Genomic DNA, 22,525 nt, shown 5'->3' on the forward strand with positions numbered 1-22,525 from the left:
TCTGATTAATTATCTGTTTTATATTACTCATATTGGTATATAAAAAGTGATTATCACCATTAAATTATTTTTTTTTTCTAGTGGATACAGTGCTATACCGTGTATCTGGTATTGCTTTAATTTTTATAGTCGTATATCTTGTATCGTTATATCTCATTATATTGCGCCGAGTAATTAATTAACTTAGCCAGAGAATATTTATATATTATAAATGAGATTCCTCGAATTTGATCAAAGCTTGATTAGTCTTGTATGTCGGTATAAATAATTCAAGAAAACAAATATCAAGACAGGACAAAATCATAAAATAACAATATTGTCACTCTTTTCGGATTTTTTTTAGTGATTGAACAAAAAAAATTCAAACAAAAACATTTCGTTCCTTTTAAATTATGAACACTTTAAATTTGGAGTTTGGATAGTAAAATATTTTAAAACGAATTTTCACTCCGTATAATAAAGGACTCATTTTACAACATCAAACAAACAAATATTTAAATTGAATTTTTATAAGAGTTTAATACCTATATATGTAATATCAAAGATGGTGAATTATAGTTGAATGATCATATAAATTTTTTTACATAATTAGTATATAATTTTTTTTCTTTTTTATAAACTTATATTTTTTAATAAATTTTATATGTAATGAATTTTTATCAATTTAATTATTAAATTGAAAATTTTCATGAAATTATAAACACACATTATATAGTAATTTGACACAAATGATTAATGTATTAAAGTTAATGAAACACATTACATACAGAGATAGGAGATAGGAAGGATTTAATTTGTATTATTTTAATAATGTAAGTCAAAATTATTTTTACACTTTTAAATAACTTTTTACTAAACAATTTTATTATAAAAAATATTAGATTGAAAATTCCTATTATACAGATTATGTTTATAAAAAATTTATCACTTTAAACATGTATATGTGCATGTTGGATATACATATAGAAGATGACTAAAGATAAGATGAGGTGCTCGTCAAAACTTCTACAAAAGAATTGGTCAAAATATTTTGAGTCAGTGAATATGCTAGTCACAACCCTCTTAACTTGATTTTAAAAATAAAATAAAATAAAAAACCTCTTAACTTGCTTCAAAATGAAACCTCTTGCATTAATCCAATCGTGCATTGAATGAGTATAAAATAGTCTACAGTGGTTAGCAACAGTCTCAACTCTCAAAAACTTGAACCAAGTTGTATTAATTAAAAAATATATACTGTATTCTATAACTGAAAATATCAATTGGCAATAATTTAGGAGCAGCCGCTCCCACATTCATTTACTAGACAGCTACTATTTTCCTTCCTCTATATTTGAATTTGAATTCTTTTAAAAAAATTGTTTTTCTTCTTTATAAGACTCTCTTCAAATATTATTTCTTACGTTAATTTTCTTATCAAAATATTTTTAATTATTTTAAATTTTTTTAGTCAATAAATAATAATTATTATAAATTAATAAAAACAAATATTTTTTTCTCTCTTATAAGGATTGAGAAAGATGACCAGTATAAACTAATAACAGAAACTAAATAATTATTGTTCTTTCTTCATACATTAATTAGTTAAATGAACAATAATTAAATGAAAAAAATTGAGATGTTGAGTCTCAATAATTTTAAAAGTAATTTGGAAAAAATAATGTAAATTGTTAATAAACTTAATGTTATTAATTCAATTAATTAATTTTTTTATTCTTGTTAATTGGTTAAAAGATTTTTGTGTATAAAGATGAAAGAAGTAGGTATTTTATCATCATCCAAGGTTATTTGATTATTTTTCACTTGTGTTTTATTTTAATTTAAAGGGTAGACGGACAATACGGGATCGATGAAGGTTAATTATTGAGTTAAAAGGAAAAAGAAATTCAAGTTGGTGGAAGTTGGTGAGCTTTGGGGGGGAAAGTTACGAAAGGGACGAAGAATAAAGTTCATGAGAAGGAACGAATCATTAGAAAAGTTTCAAGAGTAAAATAAACGGTAAAACTAAAACCAATAGCGAAGGAGATAAAAATCCATAAGCTAATAATATATGCCTAGTTGATAGATGAAATTAGGGAGAAATTCACAGGTTAGAAATAGGTCAGATGTCTTGTTAGTGGTTTGCATGTTTGGCTCGCATTAAATTTAATAATATCTAAAAAACATTGATGATAATAATATCTAAATTTACACTAAATAAGCTAAGTTAAAATTATTTTAAGGCTTATTTAATGATTATACTACAAAGGTTTTAAATCATTTAAGAAATCTTTGACTACAAAAAATTAGCTTATTTAAATATATAACATAATAAAATATAATATATATACATATATATATTTATTATGTTATATTATATTATATTTTTACTCTAATCTTAAAATTATATATATATATATATATATATATATATATATATATATATATATATATATATATATATGCATGCGCGCGCATGAGTTAATTGAAGTGGGATTAATATAACTTAATTAGTGACCTCGATTCTAGATCATAAATATGCAGGTATATTAAATATTAGAATAAAAAAATTGTTGTTTATAATAATTGTATATATGTCGCTAGCAAGATTGCTTTTTTTAAAAAAATGCATGTAATTTGCTATTTCAAAAATTTAAAAATGACATGTGATCAATATACATTATTTTTTAAAATAAAAAAACTTCTTTTTATTAATGATTAAATTGTCTAAAATTATGATTATACATTTATTATTTGTATACTTTTATTGACTATGTTTTATGGTTTTATGTGTTAAGCTTTGGTGTATATAATTAAAATGAGTTTAATATTTATGTATTAATAGTATAAAATTTATCATCATTGATGAATGGTGAAATTTTGAATTATGATTAAATAATTATATAAAAAAATTTACATGATGAATGAATAACTTTTTTTTTCTCAATTAAAATTATGATCCTTTGTCGATATGTTTTACTGTGTCGACCTTTTTTTTCGGGGGAGAGGGGACCAGTAGGAGAAGTAGTATTTAGTAAAAGAAGGGAGAGAGAAGTTGACTTATCCTTTAATTAGTTTAGAGAAAATTAGACGAGAAGGAAAAAAAATAGGCGAAAGTCACTTTTTCTTTCTATCTCTACCAAGAATGTTGATGAAAAAGTGGGGAGCAGAATTTTAAATTTTTATTTTCATATTTATCCTTCTCCACATTTTTGTTTTCTTCCATTTTTTTATAAAATGATTTATTTTAGGGCATAGTTAACTTTTCAATTTTTTTCATTTCTATTCGATCAAATAAATAGAAAAATAATTTTACTTTTCTTTCTTTTAACCTTTTTCATATTTCTCTCATAACGAACAACTTATTAATTTACCTCTTTTCCCACCACTTTTTGTCTATCCAAATTCTATCTTTGAATTTTCTTCCTTTTCATTTTGTTTCTCAAACCAAATAAAGAAGATCGAGTTTGGATAAATCATAAAGTTATATACCTATAAATAGAAGAACATTAAATGATCAAAGGACATAAAATTAATTAATTAAATTTTGACATAATTTAAAATAAATTTATAAATCTCAATTTTTTTCTATAAATCATTTAACTTTTTTATAAATACTTATAAACTTAATAAAAATTAATATTTTTGTATATATAAAATTCTTAACATTGTAAATTTATAATTAAAAAATCTATAAGTGAAAAGCTAAAAAAGAGTTGGGCCTAGCTAGGCATTATAATTAAGATAACGATTTAACTAATAATTCATTCGATAAGAGTTGCTTTTGTTATATATAGGTGCTTTTAAATAAGTTTACATTGATAGATTAAGGTAACAAAAATGACTTTTGGTATCGACTCATATAATTTATTTACTTTATTTTAATATCTTTTATATACAATTTATCAGAATAATTACACGGTTTTTAAAATGAAATAAGCTCAAATAAATTTTCTAGAAGGCTTTTACAGACATCGATCCCCAAGTATGTGTTTGGCTTTACATTTGAAAAATTCCAAACTATGATTATTGGCAAATTTGTTTTTTGTACGAAACGTTTGTTTAAATAATGATCTGGAGATTACAATGAAACACTAAACATATTATAATTTGATAAATTATTAGGTGACGTAAGCAGAGTTAGATTTCAGTTCTGTATGCTCCTCACATGCCTCTAATATCTCAATTGTTTCTTATATATAAATTGTAAGAGGCTGACACAGAAGATTTTCTGATCAGTCATCAAATAATTGAACTCTAAATATATTGCTCGTTATCATATATGTAAAATTTTATCTTGCCTATGCTTGTTAATTTTGTACTCTCGAACATGAATTTGGAAACTTAATTAGTTCATAAGATAATAATGCATATCAACCCGAATCATTCACACATCAAAGCAATGTTCACTTCAATGGGAATATAAATTCTTTAAAATCATCCACTAGTAATACACCTAAATGCTACTAGTAATATAGTTGTGACACCATGCATGTTTGATTTTTAGCCCAATTTCAATTTGTTGGCGTAGCTTTGAAAATTCCTAAAACAGAACAGTAAGATGATCCATGGTGCATGGTACTGAGATAAGTAAAATAAATCTTTTTGAGAATTGATTTATCTTTTCAAAGGTTTAGAATTTTATTATGGGGCGATTAATTTCTAATTAGCACCTTTGACTGTCTCTTTTGCGTAGACAAATCTGCTATTACGTAATAGGTATATCCATTTTATTCAATCGTTATTATATCAATAATATATATTATTATGTAGACATCAATGGATCGGAATATTTTAAGAGGCATTCAATGGTCAATTTATGTTTTTAATTTGTTTCTTTTTTTTATACTAAATTAGGTTTCCTCCCTAGCTAAGCATCTCTTTGAAAAATTCAAAAATAGATATATATTGAATTAAATTGATTAAAAGCTGAGTATTTCAGTTATTATTATGTATGATTTATCACTTTTCTATCTACCCAAAAGGTTTATTAGTTTATGGTTTCTGCAATAAAACATATTTTAATTTGTTACCTTTCAGTCTAACATATTCTATAATGGGTTTCGCCATCACACGTGAACTTGCTTCTTACTTCAGAATTTTGCTATGTCTGTGAAGGATCCGCTTTCTCAAAATTAAAAATCATGAGTGTTTCATTTTATCTTAAAAATATGATATAATAATTTATATTTACGATTGTTATTTCTCAAAATAACCATTTTTTTTTACAGGAGCCGCTTTCTATGTACTTGTCTCTAGAAATAATATGATTTACCCGATGTAATTTTTCCCACCCAATGTTTTTCATTTTTAATAAAGAGTTATTTCCAACAGATCATGAGTGTGGATACCGGCTATATCATATTTTAGGATTTACACTAACCAAAATACTACGTAACCAGCACCACCCAAAATCATCGAAAGCTATTAAATTCCTTCCCCTACCCCATGCAAAGCCATCCCACATTATATAAACAGTGTACACTAAAAAAATGGTTATTTTGAAAAATAAAAATCGTAAATATAAATTATTAGATTATATTTTTAAGATTAAAAAAACACTCATGATTTTTATTTTTTTAAGCAGTCATGTGATTATCAAACTAATTTGTAATCTTGATTATTTATTATGACTGTATAATCTTTTTTATCATTAAAAAATATAAGAACAATTATTGATGAACAAAAAGCTGTATTAGGGACATCAACTAACAATAAAGGTTTTAACTCACCAGGAGTATAATAAACTATAATACATAAGTCATCCGATGAAGAGGAACCCCGAGATGCTAATTACCAGTCAGTAAATTGATTTGCTTTTCTGAAAAGAATTATATATATATATATATATATATATATATATATAAAGTTGGTAAAAAAAGAGTTTAATGATTATGAGTGTGAAATAATTTTATATTACCGTTCAATCATAAATTAATAAATTATTGTTTAAATTATTTTAAAATAATTATTTTAAAATTCAATAAATTTATCTTATATAATGAGTTATGATGAATAATTATCTAAAAAAAAATACACTCTCAATGCATAACTTAAGAAAAATTGTAAAAAATTAAAATTCGTTGACAAATTAAATAATGATACTTGGTTTAGAAATAAACAATAAAATAATAGAGAAGGATGGAGAGGCAAAGTTGTAGTTTGAAATAAAGAAAAAGGTATTAATTGATAAAAACAAAGTCCAACAAAATGAATAAATAATCATTTCTCTCTGAATACGTAGGCGCTGACAAATTTATCTTTGAAAGATAAAAATTTAATTTTTAGTATTCAAAAGTGAAAAAAATGTAATAAATTCATTTATCTGCTAACTTCTGTCTATTATCATTAATGTAATAACTTACCTGACACGTTTAGGGGCGAATTTATCAGCGCTTTACATATTTAGGAGTGAAAATGACTATTTATCCAAAATATAATTATTATCTTCATTCCCTTTTTTAACCGTTGCAAGCATAATATTACAATAAATACTTAAATAAATAAGAAAACAAACATAAATTAGAATAAACATAATATTGGTGAACAAGAATAATCTTTCTGTTGCTCTGAAATTTCTATTGTGACAATATTATGTAGTGATAAAAGCAAATTGGATCTCACTCTTTTGTAAGGATTAACTTAATGACTAAATATTTTTGTTTGCATCTCATATTTTGGATAATATACTATCACATTAAAAATTTCAAAGTAATAAATAGATCATGCTTACTAATCAATATTATATTTATTATTATGTTTATTTTAATTTATGCTTGATTTTTTTATTTTTTTAAAGTGTTTACTATAATGTTATACTTACAACGATTAAAAAAAGGGAAAAAAATAAAGATTAAATTATATTTTAGATAAATAGTCATTTTCGTCCAGGAATATATAAAACGTTGACAACTTTGTTCCTGACCGTGTCACGTAACCTCTTTCATTAACGCGATAACTGAACGAATGAATAAATTTGTTGTACTTTTAACTTTAAGGGGTTAAAATTTAACTTTTCATCTTTAAAAAAGGAAATTAACAAAAATGACTATTTAACCTAACAAAATACAATAGGGTTGCATTGCAAGTTGAATTGCAAGTTGAGGATCCACTTGCATGCCCTACCTGCCTAAGCTCCTTTACAAGAGATCAATAACGACAACCACCTTGTAATGTATCCTCTCATTTCTCTCTATCTTTCTCTCTCTCCTCATTTACCTAGCTCGAATCTCATCTCCAAAGGCAACAAACAAGAGCAAAAAGAAGAGAAGAAAAAAGAAAACCCCTTCATTTCAGCAACAAAACTAATGCAACTTGTACTACAAAAATATTTATACTAACCCACTCCTTACCTTGCCGTCTCCAACACCCTCTCATATATATGTTTTTGCTTATTATTCAACATCATCAACAAATCACACACACACACAAACACAAAGTGATATATATCTCCGGAGAGAAGAAGAAACAAAGAGATTCATTTTTAGTTACTATTATTTTTATTATAAATTAAATAATAATAATAACAATGCCTTCTTCTCTTCAGTTGGATAGGTTCAATCCTATCACCGACGCCGTCACCACCGCCACCGTCGCCATCGCCAACGGCGTTAACTGCCCGAAGCAGCCTCAAGCGCCGCCGTCCACTGCGGCGCGTCGCCTAATGGTGCCCTCTCTCTCTTCTGGCAGGGGAATCGCGGCCTCCGACACGGTGGCGCTCCACCACGCGAACGTGGTTGGGCTCAACCAGTGCTGCTCCGTGGTGACGCAGCACATCAACGCCCCCGTCGCAGCCGTGTGGGCGGTGGTGCGGCGGTTCGACAACCCACAGGGGTACAAGAACTTCGTGAAGAGCTGCCACGTCATCACCGGCCACGGCATTCGCGTGGGCGCCGTCCGCGAGGTGCGGGTGGTGTCGGGGCTCCCCGCCGAGATGAGCACGGAGCGGCTGGAGATCCTCGATGACGAGCGCCATGTCATCAGTTTCAGCGTCGTCGGCGGCGACCACCGCCTCAGGAACTACCGGTCGGTGACGACGCTCCACGCCAACGGGAACGGGACACTTGTCATCGAGTCATACGTCGTTGACGCACCACAGGGTAACACTAAGGAGGAAACATGCGTGTTCGTCGACACGATCGTACGTTGTAACTTGCAGTCGCTGGCTCAGATTGCTGAGAACAGAACCAAAAACTGTGAAAACACTGCACAACACTGTTAACTGTTAAGTGTTTAACGATATCATTATTTCTTCTCTATTTCTTTTTCTTTCTTCTTCTTTTTTTAAAGTTAAAATGGGTTGTGTCTTCCGGTTTTTTTGTTTCAAATTCGGGTGTCATGGACTTAGATTCAAGCCCGTGTTTGGAATTGATATGCATGGATGTGTATAGATCAATAGGGTTTTTCGGACGGCAATGGTTGAATCTATGTGATATGTATATATGATATATGTTAATGTTAATGTTCATATAAATGATCCAATGATGTAGTTCTATTTTCTTTTTTCATTTTACCTAGCAAGCTCTTGATCGTGGATTGATGGTGTTCTATTTACCCAGAACTTCGCATCCGAGGTGGACTTTGATTCTTCTTGTTTTGACTTTTGTGTATGTTTTCCTTCATTCGCAACACACCGTAAATAAAATTATGGATTAACCAATGAGTAGTTGTTAATGTTAACATTTTTAATTGGCTAGTTTGTATTCGTGTTTAGTGCGTATTTTTCTCGAGATATGGAAAATTGATGAGCTGGCTGGTTAGTTAAATATATATTTTTACTTATTTTAATACAAATGCTAATTAACTTGTTGACCCAACATATTATTTAAGAAAAATAAAATAAAAAATATTTTTATTAGAAAGGAAAAAATTATGTTTTTGTTGATTTTTTATACCCTTTTAAAATTTATATAATAAATATTTTTCTCATTTAATTTTTTAACATGTGCTAAGAACATTTATGAGTAATATTTTTATTTGTCATATTTTGAAGAGGGAGCGAAAGCCTACATTACACACACTTGAGCAGCTGAGCACTCCACAGCAATGGTAAATGTTGCAATCCGAATAAAGGAGTTATGAACAATAATGAGCTTAAATATAATACAAGATAAATATTGTATGAACTCGTATGAACAGTTGCACCAAAAAAAAAAACTCGTATGAACAATACATGAAAAAAAACTATAGCTAAAGGAAGTATTGTGAACACTCGAGCATCTATTTGTTGAAATAAAAAGAGTGATAAGAATAAAATAACTTTCTTTTTGTAAAAAAAAAAATAACTTTCTTCGATCAATGTAATATCGTCACCTAAATCACCCCCCGGCCCAGTGATCACCAAAATACAAAAGACTATATATACTAGTAAACGTACAACGTACAAACGATATAATATGAAGGATATATTAGTAATTAAAATAATATTTTTAATACACTACTATTTAAGTATTTATTACCGGATAAGTTTTACGTAAGTTTTATTAGATATTCAGGGTTAATGTACTCTATATATATTTGGGATATATGTACTACCAGTTCATTAATCACCTTTTTTTTTTTTACAAAACCAATTAATCACCTAATAATATTAATAAAGAGAACATTGAAAATATTATATTGTTAAAATTTATCATATGATAAAGCAAATTAATTTTAAAGGGGAGTACCCTATCCAACGTTTAAGATCGTCCTTCCAACATTTAAATTTGATTAAAATAAATGATAAAGTTTATAAAATATTACTTAATTAACTCTTCATATCATTCCATCAACATCTGAGGAGTCTAAGCATTCCTACTTAAATAAAGAACGCTAGTGTTATGAAGGGTTAATTAACCAACCAGTGCGTTAATTAAAAAAGGAGAATTTTTTAATGAATTTAAACGTTATTACCACGTTGTTTGGTGTCCATTTTGGTTTTAAAAATTGAGAATAAGATTTTAATTAAAATTATAACTATTACTTCTATATAATTTTTTTAAAATCAACAATCTTATTATAAAAAAAAGTGCTAGTACATTCTAATTAAATTCAAATAAGAATGTATCTTTTTTCTATTTCATATATTGAAAAGTGACTTAAAAGAACATTAATACATTATTATTACCAAGACAAGAAGTCAAGGAAGCAACTTAACACACACTTGTACATATACATAGTACACAACAATTCTATTAGCAAATTCATACTTTTAATATTCTCCATCTGGCGTGATTGATCATCATCTTCTAGTGCAATTTTTTTAATGTTCTAAACCAAACCAATCGATCGCCATCCGTCACGATGCGTATAATACGCGTCGGATAAGCCGCTGCAAAGTTATAATAGTAACTGCCAAAGAAAGTATTCCATTCATTGTTGATCAGTCTTTGAAATAATTTATGAGGGATCAATGTTTAACACGATGTTTAGAACAAACCATTCACGTGTTTTCAAAAGCTAGCTGCCTGCTGATATGCTTTCAATGCTTGTGGTCTAAAGCGATCAAATTGGACGCCCACAGTCTGCCTCAAAGTTTCAAATTCGCTATTTTGAAATGCAACTACCAGCCATTTTGAATTTAGCTAAATATAATCCTTTTTATATATAATAAAACTCGCATGTAAATTAAAGTTATCTCTCATCACATTTATTATTATTTCTCTGTCTTTTGCTATAAACACACACTGAACTTGTTCCTAAATTATATTGAGTAATTAACTACCAAAGTTATATATATATATATATAATATTAGTCATCTTTCAAAAGTAAATTATATATATTGATTAACCATTTGATATTTTCTGAGCGTGGAAATCGGTGAAACGGTGGGCAGTGGCTTTTACAAGTTGCTCTTTTTTGTTATAAAAATTTGCAAGTTGCTCTGAAGCTTCTGCGGATTGTACTGCATATGTACGTATTAGCTAAAGGATAACTGAAACCCTGATACTAAAAAAACAGAGCACTTATTTGTAAAAACAAATGAGATTTCTCTTTGATAGCCATGCACGTAATATGGAGCGTATAATATTAACAAATAGATCATCATAATTATATTTAGGGATTGCGACGTCATAATAAACTAATTTATAGAATCAGCCTTTGAACTGCAACTTGCCATGGAGGAAACTCAACTTGTTCGGCAGACAATGCCAAGTTGTTATTCTTTGCCGAAGCTAATAATATTCTCTCTTTTTGCGTTCATTATTGATAATTGTTATTTATATATTTCATTATACAAATGTGAGTTGCAGGTTGGAAGGGATGGACGGAATTGCAACTTGGCTTGCAAGTGGGCATCAAAAGCATGGCCTTATTATTTTTTATTTTTTAACTGAAATCCTATTTTTTTTTAAGGATTTCAGTTTAATTTTTTATTTCATTATGACTTTAAAATTATATATGTTTTATTTTTTTTTAACTTATGATAATTTTAAAGCTGTAATATTTTTTATTGTTTTTATGACTTTGAAATCATATTTTATTTTATGTTTAAAATTTTTTGTTTTATGATTTTTTATTTACTTGTATTTTTTATACTTTTATTTTCAATTCTTTTAAAAAATTATAAATAATTTTATTTATTTAATTATTAAATAAATATTTTAATTTTACTAGTTATTAGTTTCATTTAATATATTTTGTATATTTAAAATTTATATAATTTTCTAATAATGTTATTGAAGTTGATTTGTTTTGTAAATAAAATAAAAAATTAACATAATGATATTTAATATTGTTTTTCTTTTAAATACTTAAATTTTAAAAAACTAAAATTTTAAAAAAAGTTAAAATATTTTGTAGCTAATATTAAACTTATAATTTATGAAATAATATTATTTATTTTGTATGAAGAAATTTACTATTAACAACATGTAATAATTTAATAATAAAAATAATTATTAAATTAAAAATGACAAAATACATTGATATAAAATGAAAAATATAAAAATTATCTTAGTTGTCTATTTATTTGTACGGACGCTTATTACGATTATGTTAAATATACAAAATATTAAAATATATAAAATTATCTCAATTTTAAATATACAAAATATTTTAAATAAAACATTATTAAAAAATAATATAAAATATTTAAAATAAAAAATATATAACATATTAAATAAAATCATATAAAAAATACATACAAAATATTAAATAAAACTAATAAGAAGTAAAATTAAAAATATTTATTTAATAATTAAATAAATAAAATTATTTACAACTTTTTAAAAAATTTGAAAATAAAAACAAAAAAGAAAATACAAGTAAATAAAAATCCTAAAACAAAAAACTTTAAACATGAAAAAAAATGACTTTAAAGTCATAGAAAAAAAAAAACTTACAACTTCAAAGTGGTAAGTTCAAAGAAAAAACTTGTACGACTTTAAAAATGTAAATAAAATAAAAAAATAAGCTAAAGTTGTAAAAAAAATAAAAAATAATAAATCGTAATATCTGTCCCGACTTTTAATTCAGAAGTCGTAATAATTGTCACGATTTATTCTATTTTCAGTAATAATTTAAAATCGACCCCCAAATAAAAAAAATCAAATTTTTTTTACATCCTTTTCATAAAAGTCCCTCAAAGGCATTCTTTAATGTTTGATTAACCTTGCGTTGTTTGCTTATATATACATATTATTAGTGTTAGAAGAATTAGTGTCCCATGAGTCATTTACTCATTTTACCACACAAGACTTGGTTAAATAATTGTCGATAATTTTCCATCTTTCTTAGTGAAAAATGTTTGATAAACACTCATATATTATTTTGCATCTAAAGAGAGAAAGAAAAAAAAAATATAAATATAGAAAAAAGATTTTTTTAACAACCAATATTAGTTGACAAGTTGAGATAGAAAGAAAAAATATACAGATATAATAAGTGATATAATTTGATAGGAAAAAAATAAAGCAAAAATAGGATTCTCAACTAGGTGTTTGAGATTTATGAATTTAAAAAATCAAAATTTATAAATATAAATAGAGTTTATAAAGTGATAAAAAATAATAAAATAAAAAATATTATTAATGTATTTAAAATAAAAAATAATTCATTTATCATTCCTCTCTCCCATCTATTAACTGTGTACGCACTATTTCGTACTATTTCACTTACCGATGAAAAGATTTTCCCCATTCGACTTTTACTCTTCAATATCTCTCTTTTTGACTATGATAATCGGTGAGAGAGAGATGAAATATTTTGTTAGATTAAACGCCCATTCTTAGGTTTAAAGTTAAAGTTTTTATTCATGATGTAGTTTTTTAAAAAATTTGTTGATTTTATTTCAACAATACTTGAGCTTATCACGACTACATGGTTACACACAATTAACAATTTCCATACCAACATCTTCCACTGATTGTTCATGCCTTTAGAAATCTTAGTGCAATTCACCTAACTTTGCCAAGGTAAAATTTTGGCTTACAACTAACGTATTGAGTGAAGATAGTGTAACATCCCAAACAAATCATGTCAAAATGAGAGAGATTTACTGTGTAGGTATATACGAGACTTTACCGTTGATGATAATTTAAAGAAATTAATTGGTACTATATATATCAACAAAATACATCTACTTTTTGGTAGTTTATCATTTAAGAATTTCACAATTAAGTGTGTTTGACTTGAAATAGTTATGTGATAAATGACATTCTGGAATCCAGAAAACATATGAGTGAAGACAAAATATGTTGGTTTGTGAGAATAGTCAATGATCGTGGGACTAGTTAAGTGGTGTCAAAGTTGATTGTCGAGATTTCAAAAAGGATAACTTACGGAGGATTATGACCTATGAAGGGTTCTAATCGATAAGGATATTGAATGAAGTGTCATAGTGTCAGAATTATAAAAAAAAATGACAATTAGGGGTGTTATATATAGGTGTGCATCGAATTTTTGTATTTAAATACATTTTCATTGACTTTTATAGGTTGTCGTTTTATTTAAAATTTATCAAGAGAAGTGACATAAAACTTATATAAAACCTAATTATGTGAAATTTTTACTTACTTAAGAGTATTCTTTCTCTCAATCAATTTGATATTGGTAAAAAAAATCCTAAGATTAATTGTTTTTTGATTTTCTAGATCGATTTCATGAGTGGATGCCAATATAAAAATTCGATACTTTACAAATTCATGATTCCAAAATTGATATAAAAAAAGACTCTCTAGATAATCGTGGCCACAACTTGATAGATAATATTCCAATAAAAAATTACAAATACAGAACTAATAACATATAGAAGACCAACTTGATAGACAATATTCCAATAAAATGATTTTTAAGGTAATTATTATAAAAATTAATGAATTGTTACGAGACAAATAATAATTTATGATATGTTGATAGTATAATAGTTATTTGTGGTCGGATGAAAGTATAATAATTATGTAAGTTCATATTTTTTTTTTGTCTCTCTAATTTAATACAATTCTTTTAACATGAAATTTTTGTGAAAGCCAAAAATCACTAATTTCATTATTCAATCTATTCAATGCAATACTACCTTTGATTCTATATACAAATAACAAATGATATTTTTTTTGGTTTTAATTATAAGCAACAATGACTAATTTTCAAACTTATTGAAAATTAAATGTCTTTTATATCCTTAATTTACTGTTAACTCTATTTACTACACGTTCATTAGTTGGATTATGAGTATTAACATTATATGAGATCATCACTTACAACATTTAAACTTAAGGATACTTTTGAAAAAAAAATTAAATTTATGATAATATTAAATAAGATCACCACTTTTCTTGATCTTGATTATTTGTAGGACTAGAGCTACTATTAAACTCTAACTAGACTATACTAACTTAGACGTGCATATCGCTGTGCTCCCCCTTTCCAATCAAAGTTCAAACTTAAATCTGCACACTGTCATTTTCGAAATGGATTTAGTGGTTGTTGTTCATATGATCTAGACTGGGGTTATAAGATCTCAGAGTTTGAAGCCCATGATCCGGGAGTTAGTTGAGATGCTGAATAACCAAGATTGAAGAACCTCGACTATCCATGTGCATAGGGAAGCAAATAGTTGTGTTGATTTCCTTGCCAATCTGGGCCTTGAAATGGCTTCTTTCTTTACCATTGTTGATGTTATCCCCCCTCTGCTAGAGGTTGTAAGTTTACCCGTTTGATGGGCTCTTAATTTCATTTTCCCTTATCATAAAAAAAGATATATTTGGGGGGAATTAATTAAGTAGGAGCCCTTGAATTTTGGACTTAGTCAGATTGCTTTTTAAATTTTGCTTCTAGCTAGGCTTGGATGGATGGAACGTGTATGAACTAAGGTTAAGTGTTTTTTTGTGATATTCTCAAGTGGAGGATGACCTATATATTGCTGTTTGTTAAAAGTTGTTGTAGTGATCTTTGATTATTGGATGCTTTGGTTCATTCTTTATTATAGTAATACAATTGGTTTAGGCAAGCGTGGGGATCTTGATTGTAAGTACGACTGCCCATGACCCTTTCTTGAAGCTGTTGTGGACTTGTGGTCTTCCATTTCTGGTCAAGTAGGGAAAGATGAAACAAAGCCATTTAGATTAGTACCCCAATTCTTGGAGCAGAAATTATCTGGACGATGTAAACAATTCAACCTTGAGGAACAAGGCGTTGCCAATTTTTTTTTTTAATCGATAAATATTAATTGTTAATCTATTAATTTTTATTAGTGGGAAAAATTTGAATCCACAACCCTCTTTTTTTCTTTCTTCCTTCAACTATCAAACCAATCTTATAATTCCATGTTATAGTCCAGGTTCATATTATTGGTTGAATATGCAGACAGAAGAACTTTGGATTGGTGATTCCCATCTGTATATGATCTCATTTTTCATCTTTTAATTTTCCGAGGTTGTTTATATTCAAAGAAAAATTATTGAAACTTTTATATATATACACTACGAATCTGAGGATGGGTTAAAAAATTAATGAAGAGATACAAAAGAAAGGAACCTTGAAGAGGTGGGAGATGTTGGGGATCACTTCAACTATTTTGAGATATTAGAAAGGTTCTCAAGTTCAACATTTATCGCCTTTTTTTTTTTAACTTCTCAAATGCACTTTCGCATTCCTCATATTTGTATACTTGTAGGGAAGGTAATCGTTGCGCTGTCAAGCGTGCTAATTATGATCTCTCAGATAACATTCTCTTGACGGGATTCAATTCTACTTTTTTTATATAGTTGATTATATGAACAATAGATTAGGTTGTCCTAACTAGTTTTATTGATTTTTGCTCATGGGTCTTGGTACAGTACTCTCGTATATTTTTGTTTTCATCTTCTTAAGTATATATTTATGGCTTGCTGAGTAGGAGGTGGGTGGGTGTTAACATAGTTAGGATGCATCTTATTCATGATTATAACTTTCCATTTAAAAAAAAAAGGGAATTACTCTCACCTTGTAAGCTTGTCTTATATGATTGAATTAGATCCAACCCACCTTATAGAAAGAGAAACAAATAATTTTAAATATTCTCATTACACATCATATGTAAATTGTGGTAGCAAATATCTTTCTTCTGATAATGTTAAAACAAATGTTCCATAGCAATTCAATTCATCGATATATGTGTTAGCACAGCACCAATGCTGGTGGACACAATTAACTAGCAAAATTTGGAATTTGACAATCCAATTACAAGAAAAAAATAATTAACTCAATTTTATATATACAATCACCTCCTTCATCAATGTTAATGTACTATTATTCTACACAAATCCTCTTTTTTCATTCATTCTTGCTCGTTTACCATTTCTAACAAGCTCGTAGGTTGTAGCCTCCCATTTACAAATTTTCATGCCACACAAGGAACCGAGCGAACAAGGATCTCTTATTTTGATGCACTTTCAAGGATAAAATAACTTGACAAACAAAAGCTCATTCCAAGTATCTGGAAGTCCAGGGAGACACCAATGCACACAATCAGCATAGCTAGCTGGGTTAGCTAATTGCTCTGGAGTCAATGGGTTCCATTGCTTCTTGTAAATTGATGTGTGTGCATCTTTACGGTAGTTGGATAGTTGTGTAATGTTGAGAAAAGTTATAGGTACTTTGGATTTTCTAAACACTTCTCCGATTACTTGCATTATACTTTTTTTAGAATCAGAACCCCAATATGTGGGATCATCAATTGTTGTTGTTTCATTGTAGCAGTTCCCTCCCGCTTCACCTCCCCACTCTATGCTTCTGCCCACATATTTACATAACAATGTGAGTCCCCACAATTTTATGCTTCCATATATAACAAATTCTTCAATAACCAATACTCTCTTGAAAATAGAATAATGAGAAGTACATCTCAATCTCACTCTAAAGGTTAGCAACATCAGAATATAGATAGCCACTATTTTTAGCACAAAAAATTGTGTTATTGGTATATTATGCGTGTGAACTATACTCACTTTGCATGAGACGGTGACATGCTGGTAAAGAAGACTCTTGTCTTGTTGGAGTCCATGTTCAGCCTCACCCATCTAAGCATACTCTTCATAGCCATACGATAAGCATCCTCTGTTGGCATATCAATTATCTCCTTTACTTTATCGTTAAAAGATCCAAGCCTAAAAGTTTGAGAAAACTTTAAGTAATGTTTTGCAATGGCAATGTCAAAGAAATGAGAGAGGGCAAAGTAAATAATTGCTTGAATAGTGTAAAGTAGAGAAACATACAAGATCTTCATCTTAGAGCCAGTTATCCACCAAAGGTAAGTGTTAAATACAACAATGTCAGCGCCTTTCCAATGACGACCATGCGTATTGATTGAACCTTTTCTCACAATTCTATCAGTTACCCTATGGATGACAGCATTATCGGAGTTTGATTCAAGAAGAAAAGGTGCCCAATAGAACTCAATGGTAGCATTGTATTCCTAATTAAATACAACAATGAACAAAGAGGGGAGAAAAGACTAACATGATAATGTTGCTAACACTGAAGTTATGTATTCTACATAAGCAAATAGTAAGAGGTGTACCTACCTTTGCTGTAAAGACAGTGAGTGAATCAAAGGTTTCCATGGATTTGGCATTTTCAGGAATGATTTGATGGAGAAGGCATATCAAAGAGACATATTGACTTCGGTTGAGGGAGTCTCCAATAAATATCATTCTCTTCCCACGAAGCTTTTCCAACATTAATCTGGCATTGAATCTGCATTTTGATAAAAAAAAAAAAATGTGTTATGTTTAGCTTAAATTAATTATGAACCCTTGAAGCATTCAATGAATTGAGTTCTTTAAGGTGTAAATTGTAAATCAAAACTATGAAGAATGATTAGTTTTATTTTCTCACAAGTAGGGTGCTCCTGTTAAGAAATTGTTATTTGCTCATGTTTATTCAGGATCGTGACATATTCAACAAAACTGTGGTATGATGACTAACATGTCGATGTTTCGAGTGGACTAAGTTCCTTAAGCAAAGTAACTAAAAAAACTTACCAAACATATCTTAAGACATTACTTGCATACTAAATTTTGATGTAACCTTCTTAATTCATATAATTTTAATCTCATTAAGAGAATTGATTCATTTCTTGCCTGAAGTACCAATATTAATTTGATCTCTATATATCTTTTCATTGGAAACTCTTAGCATCTTTTCATTTAACGACCTTAACGGGCATACAAGAGAAGTTAACTTTATTGGCTGTCCATTTTTCCTTCTCACTTTAAACTAGAAAAAGTAGGTATGTCTGATTACACTATTTGGTTGTTTAGTCTTGAAGATCCATTGAAATTAAATAATCAATTATATAGCCTTCTCCCTTATCTGGCATCCACTCGATTGTGGTTAAGATGTTGCTTGTGGATTAGATGATTCTTAGACGTACACTTAACTTCAAAGACCCTACCAATTAAAACAATCTAACCAACGCCTACAACTCCTTTAGTTTCAATCACAAAATCAAATAGTCATTCCAGAAAGAAGGAAAAAACGTGGCCACAACTTTAGATTTCTAATTTTCTGTTTCAAACTTGCAATAATAATCAACCCGAAACCAAGTCCAAGACATTAACTGGCTTAAAGACTCAACTTGACATAAATTAAAATAGAAAATGTCACAAAACATCAAATTTGTATTATTCAAAGCTGTCGAAATGGGACTGGGGCATCCTCAATTACTTCATTGTTATTTATTTTTTTTTTAAAGATCCTCAATTACTTCATTATATCATGTTCTTGCTACAAGGTCTCACCAATGGAAAACATACATAACGTCCTTCAAAACAGAGCTACAATAACAAGTGTCCGATTCGATTCCACCATCATTGCAAGGCTTAATTGGTACAGAATTGTTGGTGGCAATCATTCAATTGTGATTCAATAAATGGCTAGTTATGACTTTATATGACTGCAATATTCATAACGTTCAACCGCCACAGTGTCACACGTGGCTGCCATGAAACGGATTCAACAAACCCACTCCGACCCACCGACAACTTGGACCCGTAAAAAAAGCCACACACGACAAACATGAAAAAACACACGACACATTTTTTAACATTCTTCCTTTTTGAGGTATTTTCAAATTATATTTCAACTAATAAAAATAAATGTATTGAAAAAATGTTAGAGAATACCCTTATAAGACATAATTGACAAATCTTTTTTTTATTCATTATAAAACTTCATTTTATCTTTCTTATATATTAATTATTTCTTTTACTAAATTATAGAAGACCCATTATTTTAATCTATTAATGTTACTTTCAATTATCACTTTCTCACTTTACTTTGAAAATTATAGAAGATAAATAAATCTCATTAATGTAAAGGATAAATTTAAAAAATATTACAGTTAAAAATAAATTTAATATTAATACCTAAATTAATTAATTTTTTAATAAAAATATTTTAGTCAACTATTTCTTTTAATTATAATTATTGATGAAGAAAGTATCTGGGAGAACCGTAGAACCAAAGTTATTAAACTCGAAAATTTATTCAGTTTATAGATTCGACTCATAGATTCATCTTATAAAGTCATAAGAGTTTACTTCATATAAAAATAATAGCAAACTATATATAAATAACATACTAATTAAAATTTTTAACAATATAATAAAACAAAACAGTAAATAATAATTTAGAATATTTAAATAACCAAGTCTAGTAATAATATATCACTACTTAAATAGTTATATCTTGGTCTAATTTTTTTAGATTTACTTGATTAGGTGGTAAACTCGAGAGTTAAAAATTTATTAGAGTTTATAGAATTTACCTATCTATTAAAAAAAAGTTTAATGGGTGAAGTAGGATATGACAAGTGAACTCGTAAACGGTTGAATAAAGAAATTAAAGAAGCACTTACGTGGGAAGATTGCAACCGTGAGGCTGCCATCGCCACCGCTGATACTCCTTTTCGGGCCGACCGTGTTCTTGACATGTTAATTGTGGCTGTATGTACGGACACTCCGATTCCTCGTACAGTGGCCGAGTCAACTCGTCGCGTACCCACCTTCCGCTGAACACGTCACACTCTTGTTCTTCTTCCTCCCTTTTCGTTTTCGTCAACACCGTCTTGTTTTCTTCGGTTGGTGGAGATCTCACATCGACTAATAATGTAACCAAAATATTAAGCGGAGATAAGGAACAGTACTGAATTCAGGAACAAAAAGAAAGAAGAAAAAGGAGTTTGACTCACCGGGTGTGGAGAAGAAGAGTGTTTGTGCTGTGTGCTCGTTGGAGTAGAGGTGTGGACGAAATATGAAGACGAAGTCATGGCCATAGAGGATGGCAGCGAAGAGAATGAAAGCTAAGAGGGTGAAGAGGTAAGAAGAGAGACGAGGCTTCACTCTGAGAAAGGAAGGGAAGGAAGAGTTTGAAGGTGGCTTCATCATTTTTTGCATGCATGGACCCCAAACTTAGTCTTTCATTCTTCTAGCAACCTACTACAATTCTGATTTTAAATTAAAATTAAAAGCTAAAACTGGTGCGTTGTTGAAGCCATCATTGTTTGTGTACCCTAATTAACCGAATGACAGAGAGGAAGAAGAAAAAAATTAATGATGAAAATAATATTTGTCTTTGCAGTTTTATTAGTATTATTATTTTTATTATTAAGAAGTAGTATATTTCCAAGGTTGAAATGTTTTTGAGCCTTTGAGGGTCAGTGGTGTGGGAAGTTGAAATGTTGCTTGCCTTCACAGCTAAGCGAGCGAGGAAGATTGAGAATAATAATAATAACTTTCCCTGTTCAAATAGGATATACATTACATCAAATAAACAAAAAGGTGTCAACAAATATACGTGGCTATTTTTCTCTGGGTTATGAATAAGGGTTTGGACATCATTAGGTAGAGGGTTATTAGGCGTTAGGTAACGTTGCAATTGGAATTTGCCTGCTTAATTTGTTGTTAATTCTCACAGAAACAAAAGAACATATTTGGACCCTGCAGGCTGCAGGGTATTATATATTTATTATCACTATTATTATGCTGCTGTGTAGCAGTGCTAGCTGGACGCACAAAAAAAATTAAAATTAAATCATGGGCCAACTAAAAATGAGTAAACTAACAATAGTAATGACTAATGAGTTGTAATATTAATCTTCCTCAAAAGTAAATAAATAAATGAGTTGTAATAGTCTTTTGTTCTATTGCTAATTGTACACATTTGATGATTGATTCCAGTTTTGCACATACAATGCATACATTACTTTTTTTATTATTATTATTATATGCTCGGTCTAATTTGGATTCGGGGAAGTAGTACATGTTTGTTTGAGCTCGCACAAAATATATTTTATTAGCCAGAAAGCACTGACATTATGGTTGGGCTAATCACAGTGTTTCACATCACATGGTTTTAATTTAATAAGGACATTCGTTTTTCATCAAAATAAAGAAGGAATCTGTTGTTGGATACAGTTTTTGTTCAAGATGGCAGATGAATAATATTATCAAAGTTTCTGCGTTCAGATGAAGACGTGAGTATATATATTTAGAAAAAAAAAATTATTGCAAGCCAAGAGAAACTAGAATTTTCTTGCTGAAATATCAGGAGAGATGAGGTTTTATCCTGGTTTCTTCTATTTTTGAGCGAGACCGACCAATTACGTTATAGCATATACTTTCAAAGGATATCAGAGAACGTTTGTAATCACGTATATGCGTAGTACAACTTTAAGAATACTCAATAGTTTTTCAAATCAAGATTTCTAAAATGCTTACGGATCAAGAAAAAAGTCTTATTCTATACCATTAAATATAAAATATGTATGGTGAATCATGCTTTTTTCTTATTCTTAATGTCAACATATATTGTTGAATACGAAAAATCGTACATATCTCATTTTTCACATACCAAAATTACTTAAAATGAAATTATACCTTATTTACCATAAGTGACTACTAGCAGGATACTCTTTAACACATTATTGAACAAATTTTTATTGAAAACTACAAAAGCATGACCGAAACTTGTAAATATGTGAAACCCCGAATTTTTTTTTATTAATGTGTTTAGAAGAGAGTGTTAAAAATGTATTATTAGAATTTCTTGACAAGAGGCAAATAGTGGGATAGGATTTGGCTC

The 22,525-nt window shown here is 28.7% G+C and overlaps 2 protein-coding genes and 1 long non-coding RNA gene across 3 annotated transcripts; 1 reads left to right on the forward strand and 2 right to left on the reverse strand.

The window, feature by feature from the left end:
* The first annotated feature begins 7,137 nt into the window (after positions 1–7,137).
* Positions 7,138–8,486, forward strand: LOC121174020 (abscisic acid receptor PYL4). The gene has a single exon (XM_041012007.1). It carries the CDS (start codon positions 7,508–7,510, stop codon positions 8,198–8,200), a length of 693 nt encoding a protein of 230 aa, XP_040867941.1. The 5' UTR covers positions 7,138–7,507; the 3' UTR covers positions 8,201–8,486.
* A 1,519-nt stretch (positions 8,487–10,005) lies between these two features.
* On the reverse strand, positions 10,006–11,245 carry LOC121174021 (uncharacterized). Its single transcript, XR_005889684.1, has 2 exons — positions 10,400–11,245; positions 10,006–10,311 (listed from the first exon to the last, which is right to left on the reverse strand). It is a non-coding gene; the product is annotated as an uncharacterized lncRNA (long non-coding RNA).
* Positions 11,246–16,476: 5,231 nt separating this feature from the next.
* Positions 16,477–21,372, reverse strand: LOC100782397 (protein trichome birefringence-like 33). Its single transcript, XM_003552785.5, has 6 exons — positions 20,634–21,372; positions 20,301–20,544; positions 17,965–18,136; positions 17,656–17,855; positions 17,389–17,547; positions 16,477–17,173 (listed from the first exon to the last, which is right to left on the reverse strand). Exons 1-6 carry the CDS (start codon positions 20,836–20,838, stop codon positions 16,834–16,836), a joined length of 1,320 nt encoding a protein of 439 aa, XP_003552833.2. The 5' UTR covers positions 20,839–21,372; the 3' UTR covers positions 16,477–16,833.
* Positions 21,373–22,525: the final 1,153 nt, after the last annotated feature.

The sequence above is a fragment of the Glycine max genome, chromosome 18 (genome assembly GCF_000004515.6).
Source record: "Glycine max cultivar Williams 82 chromosome 18, Glycine_max_v4.0, whole genome shotgun sequence".
Lineage (NCBI taxonomy): Eukaryota > Viridiplantae > Streptophyta > Magnoliopsida > Fabales > Fabaceae > Glycine > Glycine max.